Consider the following 17439-nt stretch of genomic DNA (forward strand, 5'->3'; position numbering starts at 1 on the left):
AACACAGAATAAAATATATATATATATATATAATACAGATAAATACATAAAGTAAAAATTGAAGCTATTTCAGTAAAACCACAGTAACTAAAACACCATTGTTTCATTATAGTAGCTATAGTTTATGTTTGTAGTTAAACTATGGTAATACAAATGGTAATAAATCCAACAAACACATGCTTACACTTTACTATTCAAGAACATTACTGGTAAAACTGGTCAAGCAAATAAACAAAAACATTAATACATATAGAGATAGGGGGTGAATGAGGAGTATTAGACCATACAGGATTATATCTAAACTCAACATATAAAGCTCTTAAAGGAATAGCTCACTTCTTAAATTCCCCCATTGATTTTCCACAGTAGGAATAAAAATGACTGAACTTTCCCTTTAAGAGCGCTGATACTGTGAGCTTCAGTGTGTTCAGTAGGTTACGTCAGAGGCAGAAGATATACAACAATAAAACAATCCACCACTGACATAAATGACATTTACTTTTAATGCTTGAGTACTTTTACTTCAATAATAATAATCAGTCATCAGCAGTGTTTTATTGCCTCTATATGACACTGACACACACTGAACTCTTTTATTACATTCACAGACACGCCTGTTTTGCACACGTCTCTCAAACACACAACCAGGAAACTGGATTGAGAAAGTGAAAGTGTTGTTGAGCTGTTGGTGTGTGTCAATGAGAAGAAATGGCAGAAGCGAGTTTTTCAGAGGATCAGTTGATGTGTTCAGTGTGTTTGGATCTACTGAAGGATCCAGTGGCGCTTCACTGTGGACACACTTACTGTATGAGATGTATCACAGACTGCTGGGATCAGGACGATCAGACGGGAATCTACAGCTGCCCTCAGTGCAGACAAACCTTCAGTCCTCGGCCTGTTCTAGGGAAGAATGTGGTGGTTGCTGAAATGGTGGAGAAACTGAAGAAGACCAAACTTTCTGATGTGTGTTACGCTGGAGCTGGAGATGTGGAGTGTGACGTCTGTACTGGAAGAAAACACAAAGCCATCAAATCCTGTCTGACGTGTCTCAACTCTTACTGTCAAACTCATCTCCAGCAACACCAGAATCTCTTCAGAGGTAAAAGACACAACCTGATGGAGGTCACTGGACGACTGCAGGAGATGATCTGCTCTCGACATGATAAACTGATGGAGATCTACTGTCGCACTGATCAGAGATGTGTCTGTATGTTGTGTATGGTGGATGAACACAGAGATCATGACACTGTATCAACGGCTGCAGAGAGAACAGAGAAACAGGTGAGAAAGTCTTCTGTCACTTTTGTAATCTGTGTTCCCTGAGAGATCAGAACTGATGCTGCAGTGAGTCAATCCTTCTGCTATTTCAATTTCTTCGTTTTTACTTCTGTATTCTGACACATGAAAAAGAATTTCAAAGGAGAACATTAGTGGGCGTGACTTGTGTTGTTCACTGCGATTTGATTGGATGTATAAAAACAGCTGTTGCATTGATTTTGAAATGAAGCTGGCAGCAGACTGACATGTGAAGGGGAGGAGTTAACAGATGCTCCGCCCAAACCGTGTAATTTACGTCATTTCAGTCATTTGTCAAGAAATCCTCTGTGATGCTCTTCACTGTAACACTGAAGAGGGAATGAAGAGCATTATTGGGTCCTTCTGTCCTGGTCTTGTGAATCCATGAGACTGAGGCACAGGTGGAGGTGTAGCTCATACTCCTCCTGATGGTGTTATAAGACTTCAGCTTCTGATGTGATGTCCACTGAACCGCTCTCAAGGGGAACTGAGGAGAACACTTACAGTCAATATCAACTCAACTGCTCTAAAGTTTATAATCATAGCAAAGATCATTGATTTAATGTTGAATCACTGTGAGAATAACCAGCAGAACATTGATTCAACATTAAAGATGATGTTTCTCTAGTGTCTCTATTCTTCATGATGTAGAAACTCATTGTGTTTGATTTCTCAGAGTCAGTTAAGAGACACACAGAAGAAAGTTCAGCAGAAGATCCATCAGAGAGAGAAAGATGTTCAGGAGCTGAGAGACGCTGTGGAGGGTCATAAGGTGACATGTGATGAGATCTGTGTGTGTGTATGTAATGTGTTTGTGTAACTGTAATGTGTTTGTGTGTGTGTGTGTGTGTTTGTGTAACTGTAATGTGTGTGTGTGTGTGTGTGAGTGAGTGTGTGTAACTGTAATGTGTGTGTGTGTGTGTGTGTGTGTGTGTATGTGTGTGTGTGTGTGTGTGTGTTTGTGTGCGTGTAACTGTAATGTGTGTGTGTGTGTGTGTGTGTGTGTATGTGTGAGTGTGTGTAACTGTAATGTGTGTGTGTGTGTGTGTGTAACAGTAATGTGTGTGTGTGTGTGCGTGTGTATGTGTGTGTGTGTGTGTGTGTGTGTGTGTGTGTGTGTGTGTGTGTGTGTGTGTGTGAGTGTGTGTAACTGTAATGTGTGTGTGTGTGTGTGTGTGTGTGTAACTGTAACGTGTGTGTGTGTGTGTGTGTGTGTGTGTGTGTGTGTGAGTGTGTGTAACTGTAATGTGAGTGTGTGTAACTGTAATGTGTGTGTGTGTGTGTGTGTGTGTGTGAGTGTGTGTAACTGTAATGTGTGTGTGTGTGTGTGAGAGAGTGTGTGTAACTGTAATGTGTGTGTATGTGTGTGTGTGAGTGTGTGTAACTGTAATGTTTGTGTGTATGTGTGTGTGTGAGTGTGTGTAACTGTAATGTGTGTGTGTGTGTGTGTGTGTGTGTGTGTGTGTGTGTGTGAGTGAGTGTGTGTAACAGTAATGTGTGTGTGTGTGTGTGTGTGTGTGTGTGTGTGTGTGTGTGAGTGTGTGTAACTGTAATGTTTGTGTGTATGTGTGAGTGTGTGTAACTGTAATGTGTGTGTGTGTGTGTGTGTGTGTGTGTGAGTGTGTGTAACTGTAATATGTGTGTGTGTGTGTGTGTGTGTGTGTGTGTGTGTGTGTGTGTGAGTGTGTGTAACTGTAATGTGTGTGATTGTGTTTAACTGTAATGTGTGTGTGTGTCTGTATGTATGTATGTGTGTGTTTGTTTGTGTAATGTGTGTGTATGTGTGAGTGTGTGTAACTGTAATGTTTGTGTGTGTGTGTGTGTGTGTGAGTGTGTGTAACTGTAATGTGTGTGTGTGTGTAACTGTAATGTGTGTGCGTGTGTGTGTGTGTGTGTAACTGTAATGTGTGTGTATGTCTGTAACTGTAATGTGTGTGTGTGTGTGTGTGTGTGTGTGTGTGTGTGTGTATGTGTGTGTGTGTAACTGTAATGTGTGTGTATGTGTGAGTGTGTGTAACTGTAATGTGTGTGTGTGTGTATGTGTGAGTGTGTGTAACTGTAATGTGTGTGTGTGTGTGTATGTGTGTATGTGTGTAACTGTAATGTGTGTCTGTGTGTGTGTGTGTGTGTGTGTGTGTGTGTGTGTGTGTGTGTGAGTGTGTGTAACTGTAATGTGTGTGTGTGTAACTGTAATGTGTGTGTGTGTGTGTGTGTGTATGTGTGTGTGTGTGTGTGTGTGTGTGTGTAACTGTAACTGTAATGTTTGTGTGTTACAGCGGTGTGCACAGACAGCAGTGGAGGACTGTGAGATGATGTTGACTGAAGTGATGTCATTGATTGAGAGAAGACGCTCTGAGGTGACACAGCTGATCAGAGATCAGGAGACGGCTGCAGTGAGTCGAGCTGAAGGACTCTTGGAGCGACTCAAGCAGGAGATTGATGATCTGAGGAGGAGAGACGCTGAGCTGGACAAGATTTCACACACAGATGATCACATCACTTTCCTACAGGTCTGTGAAGTCTCTTTCATTCATCAACATTACACTGACAGTCTACACAACATCATAGATTGTGTCACTATTGCTTGTTTTCATGTGAAGTCATGATGGGATTTGTGTGTTTATTTGATGGTGTAGAGTTTTCAGTCTCTCTCTGCACCTCCTGAATCTCCAGACGACATCAGTGTCACTTTCCTCTTTTCTTTTGATGCTGTGAGAGAATCTGTCCGTCAGCTGAGAGACAAACTGCAGGATTTCTGCACACAGCACATGAGAAAGATCTCCGGTAAAACACTGGACATCTGACATCATATTAAAATGACAGTCCAGTGATATCATGAGATTGACACTGTTTCTATCTGCTGATTTCCACAGTCACACACACCATCACTGAGCCCAGGATCAGAGAGCACTTCCTACAATGTAAATAACACACAATAACACACACACACACACACACCTCCTCTAGAAGATCATCTCTCTGAACAATGAAAGAAAACATCAGCAGAGTTGATCATCAATCATTCAGAATCACACACTTCATGAAAATACATTCAGTCAGAAGAACATCTGGGACTCCTGACGTCTAGAGTTTCATATTTTATAAACACATATTCATCTTAACATGAGTTAAAAAAGCATTCAAATCACACAGAGCTTCTTCAGGACACTCATGCATGAAGAGTTCAGATACCAGACATTGATCAGATGTTTATTTTCATCTTTAAATTCATCATTCTGTAATGTGTTTGTTCTTCCTCAGATTCTCATCAGTTGACTCTGGATCTAAACACAGTGAATGAATATCTCAGTCTGTCTGAGAGAAACACAAAGATCACAAACACTGAAACACTCCAGCAGTATCCTGATCATCCAGACAGATTTAATGTGCGTCAGGTGTTGTGTAGAGAGAGTGTGTGTGGACGCTGTTACTGGGAGATTGAGAGGACTGGTGTTAGTGTGGATATATCAGTGTCATATAAGAGCATCAGGAGGAAGGGAGGGAGTGAGTGTTGGTTTGGATCTAATGATCAGTCCTGGAGTTTGATCTGCTCTGACTCCAGTTACACATTCAGACACAATAACATCGACACTGAACTCCCTGTAAAGATCAGATGTGATAGAATAGGAGTGTATGTGGATGAGAGAGCAGGAAGTCTGTCCTTCTACAGCGTCTCTGACACAATGACCCTCATCCACAGCATCAGCACCACATTCACTCATCCTCTCTATCCTGGATTTTATGTTAATATCAATTCATCAGTGAAACTGTGTGATCTATAGATTATAGAGAGATTCTACACGTCACAGATAACATGTCAGATATTAACATGAGTAAAATCTGCCTATATGAGGTGTAATAACAATTGTGATGTGAAATCATTAAACTGATCAAATACAGGATTAATAGAGTCATTACGTTCTTCTTCAGTATTGTTGTTTTTCTTCTTCACAATATAAGATAAAGCCGATACTATCATCACATAAACAACATGAGATGAACTCACAGTTTCTTTAGTTGTAACAGAAATGACATCATCTCTGTCAGTGAGTTTTGAGACAGCGGTGGAACAAAAGGTCTGGTGTTATCAGCTCACTGTTTTACATTCAACTTGATCTTCTTTATTATTTATAGCTGAGAATCATGCTGGTATAAATCTTTCAATCATGCTTTTGTATATTTCTCTTTAAAGATCTTCCTTCACACTATTACTTTATGTAGATGTGATTATTCATGTGGTGTCTTTTGACTTTATGAATAAAGCATTCTTTCTAAAGGCCTTCAGATGTTTTATTTGACAGTATTTGAGTTTGTTTTACTGTATTTATATTTGAGAAACACACACGCTTATATGCAGGTGTCAGTCCTGTACTGGAGGTGAAGACCCGCGTCAAAATAACTTCACAAGAAATCATCATTTCTCACTTCAGACTGTCAGAGATCGACTCTTTTCTAGATGATTCTTTTCACTTTATAAGAAGTTTGATGTTTGACTTTAAGTGTCAGATGTGTTTGACTTTATATGATTATTCATTATACATCATTGTACCTGAGGAGATTATCACTGGGATCATAAGTAATGTGTGAGTTTATATTGTGACACTCTGTTGACGTGTTGTTTTTCACATCTCATTTATGTGACTCAGATTTGATCGATTGGCTTGTTAACCGCTAGAGAATTAAGGCTGTTTATCTGTTCTAATGTGGATTTATTTGGGAATGCCTCCAGACCTCCTTAAACATCCTTTGGTGACACTTTTGGAGGCTTGTGATGCACTGATGATAAAACTCTATAAACACTCCACAGTGAACATAAAGATCTGACAGTAAAACATGAAGATGACTTTGTTAAAGGGACAGTTCACCCAAGTAATTCTGTCATCATTTACTCACCCTCATGTCATTTCATATCTGTAACATTTTATGGTTGAACACAGAGAAAGATATTTGTTAGAATGTAAGTAATTTTTAAGTTGTGGGACATTATTGACTATCATAGTAGAAAAACTGAAATGTTGGTCAAATGTGCCCCAGAACTGTTTGTTTTCCTAAATTCTTCATAAGATGTCATTTTGTCCTCAGCAGAACAAACATAAATACATCATAAGAACATGAACAATGTTGACATTCTTTCAAATATCTTTCTCTGTGTTCATCATAACAAAGTCATTCAAACAGATTTAGAACAACCTGAGGGTGAATAAATGATGATTAAATGAAATATTTTTGGGTGAACTGTCCCTTTAAGGGAGAAATAGCCATCAGTTCTTTTTCATGTTTGTCATCAGAGCCAGAACACACACAGCCCTCACAGATACAGCTCATGATAACTTCTCTTCTGAAATGATATTCACACGTGTCTGATGAGATGATATAGAGAACATACATCATCAGTGTAAGTGATGTCAGACAGCGTGTGATCCTATTGGCCTGTGACAGCACGTGATGTCATCGGTGTCTTCCAGAGCTGTTTCTTGAGCACATCTTGAAGGTTATGATTATTCAACCGATGGATGTCTGAGGAAACACATGACTTGGGCAGTTTTCATGGGTGACGAGCATGTGTTCAGTTCTCCAGGATGATTATGTTCTATTTAGTTTTATTCATTTAGCACTTTTCACAGTTTTACAGTCTTGTGGTTCTGATGACGTGTGACATTCAGATGAGGACAGGAAGTGAGAAACTGAATGAATGAGATGGAGTGAAGTCCATATAGTTACAAGAGAGGAATAAACATCTGAAGAGAAGTGATTGTTCTACATCATCTGAAACACAAGATCTTCTGCGCTAACCAGAGTTCAGTCGGGTAATGTTCCGCTCAACTTACACATGCTGTTGATCTCACATTAGATGTTTCTCTACTTTGTGAAGCTCAAGTTATTGTTTCTTTGTGTGAGTGTGAACACCTACAACTGAACCAAACAACAAAAACAGCGTCATTGCAGGGTTCAGACACAGCTAGTGTTGATCTCTTTATGTCACTTTTTCCTGCATTTTACAGCCAATATCTTATACTTTGCTCCCTTACGAACAACAACGTTCTGTACATGATAAAGACTCCCTGTGTTTGACACAAATTACGCAAAACCTTCATTTTGAGTTTGTGATAGTAATTCCCATGTAGTCGTTCACTACACAAACACAGTGATGTGACAACACGTGCAGACAAAACATCACTGTAACACAGCTGTATACTGTAATAAAGAGATTTAATTATGAGCAACAAAGAGGAGAGCTCATGGTATTACAACACACACCAACACACTTCCAGAAACTGCTTCAGATGAACAAAGCACAAAACTTTGAGTTTGATGGTTTTATGTTATATACTGTACATAAAAACGAATCAGATGAATTATTGAGAACAAAATCTGTGTAGTAATCTTGTTATTAACAGTTTTTATAAGACTAATGAAACACTGAAGTGAAGGTGAAAGTCATATTGATGCTGACAGCCGATCAGGACGTGACGACAGATGTCACTCACAGAGCAAACTCAGAAACTTTTATAATGCAGAAGTCTGGACAAAAAAGAAAAAGAATATAAATGTTTACAATGAAATCAACACGATTTGTATACAAGTAAACAGAACTAGAAATCAATGATAAAAGCATAAAATGATTTTTCACCTGAACAGGAGCGCATGGCCTTTATTATTGGCCACAGTGTAGAAGCCGCTCCTCGGAGAGAAATCCACACAGCGGGTTTGAAAGATCGTCTTTTTCCTCATGAGTGGAAAGTTAGAGAACACTGTGAAACTGGGAATGTGAACCTTAAGGGACAAATGACAGGACTCTTATCAAACACCATACGCCTTAAACTCTCATCATCTCAACACATCAAACAATGATTTCACGTTATATTAGTATTGATTTTGATATTATAGAATCTATAGGTGACCTGAGGCATGCTGTAACTTCTATAGGTGCAATGAGGTGTGCTATGAAGTGATTTTAGATGTGACTTCTTTAGGTGATCGTAGGATATATGTGACCTCTATAGGTGACCTAAGGTGTGCTGTGACATCTATAGGTGACCTAAGGTGTGCTGTGACATATATAGGTGACCTAAGGTGTGCTATGAAGTGATCTGAGATGTGACTTCTTTAGGTGATCTTAGGCCATATGTGACATCTATAGGTGACCTAAGGTGTGCCGTGAAGTGATCTGAGGTGTGACTTCTATAGGTGAAGTGGGGAAAAAGTATGAAAGACTAAAGATTGTCAGGGTTTGGAGGTTGAGAGTGTGACAGGGATTTGAAGTTAATTGTGTGACGCACCAATCGATTGGCCTCATCATCCGCTCTGGATCCAATGGCCAGAATCTCAGAGTTGCTATTGAAGCACAGAGACGTGGCAGCGGTCACCAGATTCATGATGGCCTTCAGAGGTTTGGGCTCAGTATTCTGCAGACAATCCTTCTGAGAGTACACGTTCACCACACCAGACTGAGACCTACAAATAAAACAATGACAAACAATCTTTAACACAGCCTGTGCAGAAAAAGTCACTTATGCTGTGATGAATATAAAGCACTGCTAATGTAAGAGTGTCTTCGCAGTACAGCGACATCTTTCACTGCATCTGAAAAACCTTACGTCAAGTTTCATATCATTTCAGAAGACATTTATTGATTCATATGAATGACTTTAATCAAGGCTGTATATCATGATAGCGCTTCTCACTCACACTGTACACACCTACAGAGGTTTTCTTCATTTGTGTTCATCTGAACTTACTACATGCTTTGGTGAACTACTTCAAAGAGTCAATATCTATCAGACAAATCAGATCATAATTCTGACTGCAAACAAAGCAGATGATCATTGATTCATTACTGTCACTATTTGACCCATGTGTATGGCAGAAACAATCAGTCGGAGTGATTTTGTGAGTGTATTTCTGTTTCCTCACCCGCAGGCCAGATACATGTCATCTGGTGACAGAGCCAATGATGTGGCTCCTACACATCCATCATCTGTAAACTTCTTTAAACATTTACTGCTCCTCACATCCCAGATAAACACATCGCCATCCACTGTGACACAATTACACAACATCAAGACCACATCCAGTGCTCGAGTTTGCCCATTGATATCTGAATGATGTGTAGGGGTTATTGTGACTGAATATTGTAAAACTGACCCGAGCTGCTGAAGATCTTACTGCTGTCTGCAGTGAAACCTGCTGAACACACATTCCCATTCATCTTCATACTGCCTATCACTTCTCGAGTCTGAAACACACAACACATTTCACTCAACCAAACTAACAGAGACAACACTTCATTAAAACGCTGAAGAAACACAAGTTCAGTAAGCTTCTGTCCTGTCAATCACTGTGTGCGAGTTTAAATCTGATCTTTTCTTAAGTCTGGCCTGAAAGTCTGAAGTCTGTTTCAGCTTGTTACTAGAGTGGTTGTTAGGGTCTTTTGGTCTGTTGCTAGGGTATTCTAGCTGGTCACTAGGAGTTTTATGGGTTATTAAGGAGTTTTAGCAGGTTTCTGGTCACTGTCAGTGTTTGTCTCACATCTTGATCTCTTTCTTTCCACATTGATCAAAACAACACATTCCTCTCCACTGCTGCGACTGTTGATGACCGCTGACACTGTTTTCTAGTCTTTCTTGTGATCCAGGTTATGTGTGTTATTCTCAGTAGTGAAAGCTGAAGGGCTTCACTCAGTGATCATCATTTCTACACATGCTCTTGACATGAGCGTCTGTGCCGTACCTTCATGGTCATGAGATGAAGATAACCTGATGATCCCGAGAGGAGGAGACACTTTCCATCTGGAGATAACTCAAAGTCTTTCACCCTCTGCTCATTCAAACCTAACAGAAAAAAAAGAGTTTATTGAGCCGTCTGTAGAACTCTACAAGAACTCTACAAAAATCCTACAGTCATTGCCTTCATATGAACACAAATATGTTCTTTGTGACTAGATGACACATACAGTATTACGCCAAAACACACGGTTATTAAATATTAAAGCACCGGTGATGTGCGGTACCTCGTACAGTAGTCACGGGCAGGATTTTTCCCTCCATCATGTCATACATGTAGAAGAGTTTGTTTCTCAATCCTGTGGCTACAATATGTTCTCCATCAGCACTAAATGAAGCTTTATTCACCGGAAAATTCTCCAGATGAATGCTCTGGATCTTTGGATTTGTCTTGCCATCAACCTGTTCCACAGAGCGCATACATCATGATCTTTACTCCTTTGTTACAGTTTTATAACACCTGAGTTTGTCATGAGAGGTGTCCTTGTGATTCATTGGTTTCAGTTTTGATGGACAGATGGTTGTGGGTTACCTGAAAGAGCGATACAGAACAATCCAGACCGGCCGTCATCACAATCTGAGCGGTCGAGTGAAACTGTACCGAGGTCAGTCGATCGTCACCTGGACGTTCATTATTGGCATTCAAGCACTTTTTGATCTAGAAACAGCAAGAAAATCACATGACACGGTTAATGCACTGAGCACTCACATTCACATTATTTCAATCTACAGTAGAGAATAAAACATTTGTGTACATCTCAGTGTGTGAAGTGAGCAGATTTGAAGCAAACACCTTAATAATTCCTTTAGGAAGACTGTCAGATGAGCCGATGAAGTTTCCCGTCCGCTGCATCAATTCATCATCTTCATCAAACTCATCTTCTGCTTGACAGGAGAAATGACATCATGAACATGTAACAGCACCGCTGTCATCCTAACTGAGCGACATGATAACAGACCACATTTACATTCACACATCTGAAGGTCTCATTACCTTTTTTCTTGGCCGTTTTGACAGTCACCTCCGCCCAGCTCGGTGTTCCACCCATCGCTTTCTGAAACCTATAACACAAGTTAGTGTCTCCATTGCATCTTGATTTATTTTGATCTTTCTCTACAACTTACTGTTCCTTTAAGTGTCGCTGTAGCTTCTGTTTGCTCATCTTAGTTTCCGCTTCGCTCTTTTTGTAGTCCACACGATATCGATGCGTCACGTCCACACTGACCGACAGAAAAGGAGAAAGATTACATGACAAATATATGTGCAGATTTCATTCAAACGTGACGTCATGAAAGCTGTGAGATCTGATCAACACGCGTGCTTTTCTCTACACATGAACCACACGAGAGCTTTTCTTTACACTCGTGTGTGCTTTCTTAAAATGTAAACTATACGATAACTGTGAAAGTTGATTACTCTTCTTCCACGTCATCCTCTTCATCCTCCCATACAGGTTTGTTCTTTGGAGGATGTTGATGTATGTCGTCATCATCCTCTGAAGAGCTGCAGACGTCATCTTTCAGTAGCGTGTCACTCTTCTGTTTACACACACATCACATGACAACATTAACAACATCGTTCCTTACGTATTATGGTATGTTTCAAAACATTATAGTGTCTAGGACAGCTTACAGTAGTAAACGCTTAAAACTACAGTCATGTGTGCAGCTTTGTGCTGTAACAACAATATGATCGGTGCACTATAATAAAACCGCGGTTAATATAATATAAACCTGAGTGAGTCGTTCAGTGAGTCGCTCGTCCGCTCCGAACACGAGCTCCTCTAGCAGTTGGACGGACGCGTCGTCCTCGCCGAGCGTCGCGCACAGCGCCGCGTGTTTCTTCTGTTTACTGCGCTCCTCCGCGACGCGCGCGGCGGGATCCGACTCTTCACTCAAACGCCGCTTCGCGTTCTGTCTCTGTTTCTTCACTAAAGACACAGTCGAGTCCATCATGAGCTCGAGACATTCAGTGTTTCTTCAAGACACGAGGACTGTTTTCACTTCATCTGCCTCACATGTGAACTACACTTCCGCTCGTGATCTGCTCGCTCTCGACACGTGTGCGAATGGGTGAGAATACAGCTTTGGGGCGCATTACCGCCACCTCCTGGTAATAAGTGTAGCAAACATTGTTAAATATTGCTTTGAGGATGAGTAAATAATGACGTTTTTTATTTCGAAGGTGAACTATTACTTTTTCTGTTCTTTCTTCCGTGTTTTGTGCCAAACACTCTTCACTTTATTTCATTCTTACTGTACTTTACCTGCATCTGTCTTCTTTGCAGTGTGCACACTCATTGGTCAACTCTTTTCCTTTAACACCTATACTGAACACGAGCATACTCAACAGAAAGCTGCCTTAATACCATCATCTCAATTCTATATATTGTTTAAATAATCTCAATTCAAAGATTAAATCGGTGCTCTGTTATCTCAATAGGTTTTGAATTACAATATCACGCGTTTCTTTTTTTCTCAGCAGTGTTTTGTTGTTCTTCCCTATCAGAGTAGGAAGAATTCTAAAATGTTAAAATGAAGATAATTCTGGGATGGCATCAGGATGAATAAATTATGAGAGAATTTTCATATTTCGGTGAACTGTCTCTTTAATGCTGTGTGAAGGATCCAGTCAAGCCCCGCCCACCGGCCCAGTCTTTATATTCACTCAGCACACAGTCTTCCGTCTTCTTGTGTTCGTCTCTCCGGCCTCAGCAGCTCACACAAGTCTCACATCATCTCATCATCTCACCCGTCAGGTGTGTGCGCTCTCTGTCGCGTCTCTGTTCAGCATGTTGGAGATTGTTGCAGAACTTTATCAGTTGAGCAACAGTCTTTACTCGTGGAAATGATCTTTTGTCACTGGTGTGGAAGCACGCGCGTCAGGCCTCGATAGTTGTCTCGCGCGCGTCCCTCTTTCTCTCTATCTCGACCAGCGACATTAACGTCATATTATAACGCTGTTGTTTTATCACGTGCGAGGTGAAGATAATCGACGTGTTCATCATTCATTAAATCTGTTGCTTTGTGAGCAGTGTTGTGCGCGTGCGCTGTAATATGGCCGCTGTTCTGTTTTTAAACGCATGCACAGTTAAGGGATCACATGTCCACTTGATCAAAGTGCCTGTTTCACCTCTAGACTCGAGGGAATGCCCTACATAGTCAAGTCTATATGTCTACTCATACTTTCCAACAGAACGTGATTTGTTTAATACTATTTATAAGGCTAATAATGAGATCTCTGATATTTCACAGTTCTGTACATCTGAATTCACACTATATAGACTTCTGCTCTTATCATAACACATTAATAAGTTTGAGTTTATGCATATTTAGTTTAGATGTATATTTTTACATTCTGTAAATGTTTTCTCGGCATTATTTTGTTCTTCTCTATCAGTGTAGGAAGAATTCTAAGATGTTAAACTGAAGATAATTCTAACTCACTTTTATAAAAGGTGCTTCAGAAGGTTCATCAGATAAAAAATGATTCTTCTACGGTTTATTGATGATTCACATTTAAGTACAGAAGGCTTCTATAGTAGCAAATGAGTCCATTTCTTTTTATTATTAATGCACTGATTATATGTCATTATTCTATACATGCACACCTAGAATCTGAATATGTAGTTTCAGTGAATGAGTTTCATGTCTTCTGTCTTTCAGTGCAATGGCTGCAAAAAGTGAGCGCACCTTTATCGCCATCAAACCTGATGGTGTTCAGAGAGGTCTGATCGGAGAGATCATCAAACGCTTTGAACAGAAGGGCTTCAGACTGGTGGCAATGAAGTTTCAGCAGGTTTGTCAGCAGACATAGTTATGGATAATCTGTTTCTTATGTGTATAAATGTTTGTTTACAGTCTCCTGATAAAATCACTGGATGTGTAAATGCGTGCTGATGACTGCTTCCAGCTGACGCTTGATCTAAACGTCTGTGTGTGATTTATACGTTAGGCTTCTGAAGACTTGCTGAAACAGCATTACATTGATCTTAAAGACCGGCCGTTTTATGCTGGACTTGTCAAGTACATGAACTCTGGGCCTGTTGTTGCAATGGTGAGTGTTGACCCCCATCATGACATTCAGTGGATGATTGTTTTCAAAGTTACTCTTGAATGCAAAAAAAGGAAAAAAAAGCTTTCTAGTGGAATGAAATGTGTTTTTGTGTTCAAGGAATCCATATGTCAGGCTCATATGCCACAATGTGTATCTGAAAATGTTTCTGTTGATGCTGGAAATGTTTGCTGTGTTTAGGTGTGGGAGGGTCTGAATGTTGTCAAGACTGGAAGAGTGATGCTCGGAGAGACCAACCCTGCTGACTCAAAACCCGGCACCATCAGAGGAGATTTCTGTATTGAAGTGGGCAGGTAAGTGTGTTGTGAAACCCTACTTTAAACATGTTGTGATTATAAAGGGCCTTAAAGAGTACATAACATTAGATCATGACAATGAGATTTGGATTTGGATTCAATTTGTTGTCATTACACATGTACAAGTACAATGCAACAAAATGTATCAAGAAGGAAATACAGCATAACATGAGGAAGGTGGGGAGAAAAACAAGCACACAGTACACATAGACAAGACTTGCAACAGGGTAAGTAATTTCATGCGGTGTTAAGTTTGCCATGTTTGAAAGCAGTCTGTCAAGTTGCAAATTCGCCCAACGCCGCAGATTCATGTCTCTCATATAGTCCCCCCTAAGTTTTGCTAGGACTGCCTGTGAAAACTTCAATCTTCTCCCCTCCAAACACTAGTTTTTGAGACCATCTGACCAATCACAGCAGACTAGGCTAGCGTAAAGGAGGCGATTAGACTGGTGAATCGTAGAACGAATCATTTGAGAGTTGGTCAAGAATAACAGTTATACTGTTTTTATACTTTCTATGGATATAAACTTGTTGTTGGACACTCCATAAACCAAAATGGGACCTTAAAAATCCCCAGTTATGTACTCTTTAATACACAACACGCACAGGACGCATACACGCATGATCAATAATCAACACATATGTGTAATGCATCAGTTGAGATGTTGTTTTGTTGTTTTAGGAACATCATTCATGGTAGTGACTCTGTGGACAGTGCCAATAAAGAGATCAGTCTGTGGTTCACTGCTGAAGAGCTGGTGTCTTACAAGAGCTGCGCACAACCCTGGATCTATGAATGAACTCAACACACAGGTTGACTCGCTGCACTTACTGCTGGACATGTTCTGCACATACATGTGTGTGATCGCTCTTGTCTGAAGCACTTGTTTGAATAAACGATACGTGTCTGATTTCTTTCTGCAGTGCTCATTCTTCTGCCGTTTCAGTCAATCTCAAAACTTCTTGATTTTTACACAAGTTCACCACATTTGCTTTAGGGCTGTACCGAATACCATTATTTTCGAAAGGAGGGGGCTGAACATATTATTCTCTCTTATAAAAGGACGAATCTGTGTGTGTTTGCCTTTTTATAGCATCTTGAGAACTGATCATCCAGTGTGTAGCTGCGGAACCTAAAGAAGACAGTGTCGCATCTTGTTGTCATATGGACACGCGAGTCGCGACACGTTGACGTTTAATAAACGTTTTAATAAACTACAGAACAGCGGCAGCAGGAAGCGGCGATCCTCACGTAGACTGTTTATATGCTCAGAGAACGGACACTGCACTAGTGATACAAAAGTCTTACAGGTCTTTTAAGAATATTATACTTTTAATATGGTACAGTACACTAACATTTTTCTAACAAACAAATCCCTCCCAATTCAGAAATGAGCAGCACAGTAATTAAGCAACTGACACGTAAAGGGATGACTATTTAAATAAAAGAACAAAATATAAATGAATAAATAAAGAACACTGCATCACACATTTCAATTAACGAGAAGTTTAAGTACGTATTTTTTAGTTTCTGCAAGGTACTTGTTATTCTCATGTATTTTCCATTCAAAGTTTTTATTATGTGTAATATTACTGCTTAACATGGTGCATAAAAGCAGCTTCTTTATTCAAACCAACAATATAGAAAAATGAAAAACTAACCTTTTCTCTCAACAGGTAGTGGTCTAGCTTTAGTTGAAACCAGTAACTTTTTATTGGCACCTAATGTATTATGGCACCTGTATGACATATCGCTTATTACTCCTAAACTCTTAAAGTCGCTTTGGATAAAAGCGTCTGCTAAATCTAAGTGTATATATAGTATAGGTGACGGTGAAGCTATGATGTCCAGAACTGCCTTTGTCTTGTCCTCACTCAATTTAAAGTGCTCCCACACCAGAAGAACTAAAGGATGTTTATGAAGTTCACACATGGGCGATTCGTATTAAAGTGTGAATGAGAGGGGTTTCGAGGGGATGCCACGTGTTCAAAAAAAGAAACAAAACAATATTTGAATCTCAAAATTTTAAGTCACATGATAACCCACCCAATGAATATTTGAATATTTTTAAAGCAGTGTATGTTGAAGATATGTAAGCAGGTGTGCCCTGACCAGAAACAGACATATGATAATGTGAGCTTGTCAAGAAACATCATTTCAGACCGAACCAGGGTATCAGCGAGAAATCTGACAACACAACTGGCTGAAGAAGCCTGGACTGTCATTGTATTTACATTAGTAGGGTAGTTGACGAAAGTACAGATATTACTGATTCAGGGCATCTAGATTTCTATAAGAGGTGTAAATGCAGACTTGTCTGTCAGTGAAGAGCTCTTGGATGTGGTTGCTATGGAACGACAACAGGGAGGGACATGTACACTGCAGTGAAGAAGTCTATCAGTAAGATGAAGTGACTCAGGGATAGAGTGCATTTGCACTTCTAACGCTGATTTGAATTCGCTATCTGACCAATAAGGAGCCGCGAGACCACCTTGTTCAGTTGTGGGGGATCAGTCTTGCATTCTTTCTAAACAGTTTTTGAGTTTCCTTGTTGCCACACAATCAAAATACTAACATGTGATCTGATCAACAGAGAGTACACTTGTTAACACAGATCAACTATTGTTAACCTAGCTTTGCAAAACAGGAGAACACAAATTACTAGCGCATTAAGTTAAATTTCCCTGCCAGAACAGAGGGTCACTGATTCTTCTCTGCAGAAACAACTAAGGGTAACAAATATTAACACGTGATGATAAACTTCCCATCTGAGCAGAGGATAACCTTTGAAGGGACCAGTGCCGTGGCTTCACCTTTCTTCTAATATAAATACTTTTATGTGGTTTTGACAAATATGAATCAATTATTATTCAGCATGATCTTATTTTAAATTGATGATTCAAACACTTTTAACACCAACCTTTTCTGATCCAGAAAGTAGAGATTTGTGGAGATTTGTTTACATGAGGCTTGTCAGACAGGTCTGGG

At 39.9% G+C, this 17439-nt stretch overlaps 3 protein-coding genes across 3 annotated transcripts; 2 read left to right on the forward strand and 1 right to left on the reverse strand.

The window, feature by feature from the left end:
- The first annotated feature begins 637 nt into the window (after positions 1-637).
- Positions 638-5575, forward strand: LOC130415332 (tripartite motif-containing protein 16-like). Its single transcript, XM_056740939.1, has 6 exons — positions 638-1281; positions 1973-2068; positions 3573-3806; positions 3933-4080; positions 4170-4217; positions 4558-5575. Exons 1-6 carry the CDS (start codon positions 709-711, stop codon positions 5076-5078), a joined length of 1620 nt encoding a protein of 539 aa, XP_056596917.1. The 5' UTR covers positions 638-708; the 3' UTR covers positions 5079-5575.
- Positions 5576-7489: 1914 nt separating this feature from the next.
- Positions 7490-12148, reverse strand: utp18 (UTP18 small subunit processome component). Its single transcript, XM_056741738.1, has 13 exons — positions 11814-12148; positions 11497-11618; positions 11205-11300; positions 11074-11141; positions 10873-10961; positions 10612-10737; positions 10307-10481; positions 10027-10127; positions 9442-9532; positions 9211-9334; positions 8577-8751; positions 7928-8070; positions 7490-7818 (listed from the first exon to the last, which is right to left on the reverse strand). The coding sequence occupies exons 1-13, from the start codon at positions 12033-12035 to the stop codon at positions 7794-7796; spliced, it is 1557 nt and encodes a 518-aa protein (XP_056597716.1). The 5' UTR covers positions 12036-12148; the 3' UTR covers positions 7490-7793.
- A 564-nt stretch (positions 12149-12712) lies between these two features.
- LOC130415794 (nucleoside diphosphate kinase A 1) lies at positions 12713-15361 on the forward strand. The gene is made up of 5 exons (XM_056741739.1): positions 12713-12838; positions 13746-13878; positions 14035-14136; positions 14335-14447; positions 15133-15361. The coding sequence occupies exons 2-5, from the start codon at positions 13750-13752 to the stop codon at positions 15248-15250; spliced, it is 462 nt and encodes a 153-aa protein (XP_056597717.1). The 5' UTR covers positions 12713-12838; positions 13746-13749; the 3' UTR covers positions 15251-15361.
- The last annotated feature ends 2078 nt before the right edge of the window (positions 15362-17439 follow it).

This window comes from Triplophysa dalaica, chromosome 25 (assembly GCF_015846415.1).
Source record: "Triplophysa dalaica isolate WHDGS20190420 chromosome 25, ASM1584641v1, whole genome shotgun sequence".
Taxonomy (NCBI): domain Eukaryota; kingdom Metazoa; phylum Chordata; class Actinopteri; order Cypriniformes; family Nemacheilidae; genus Triplophysa; species Triplophysa dalaica.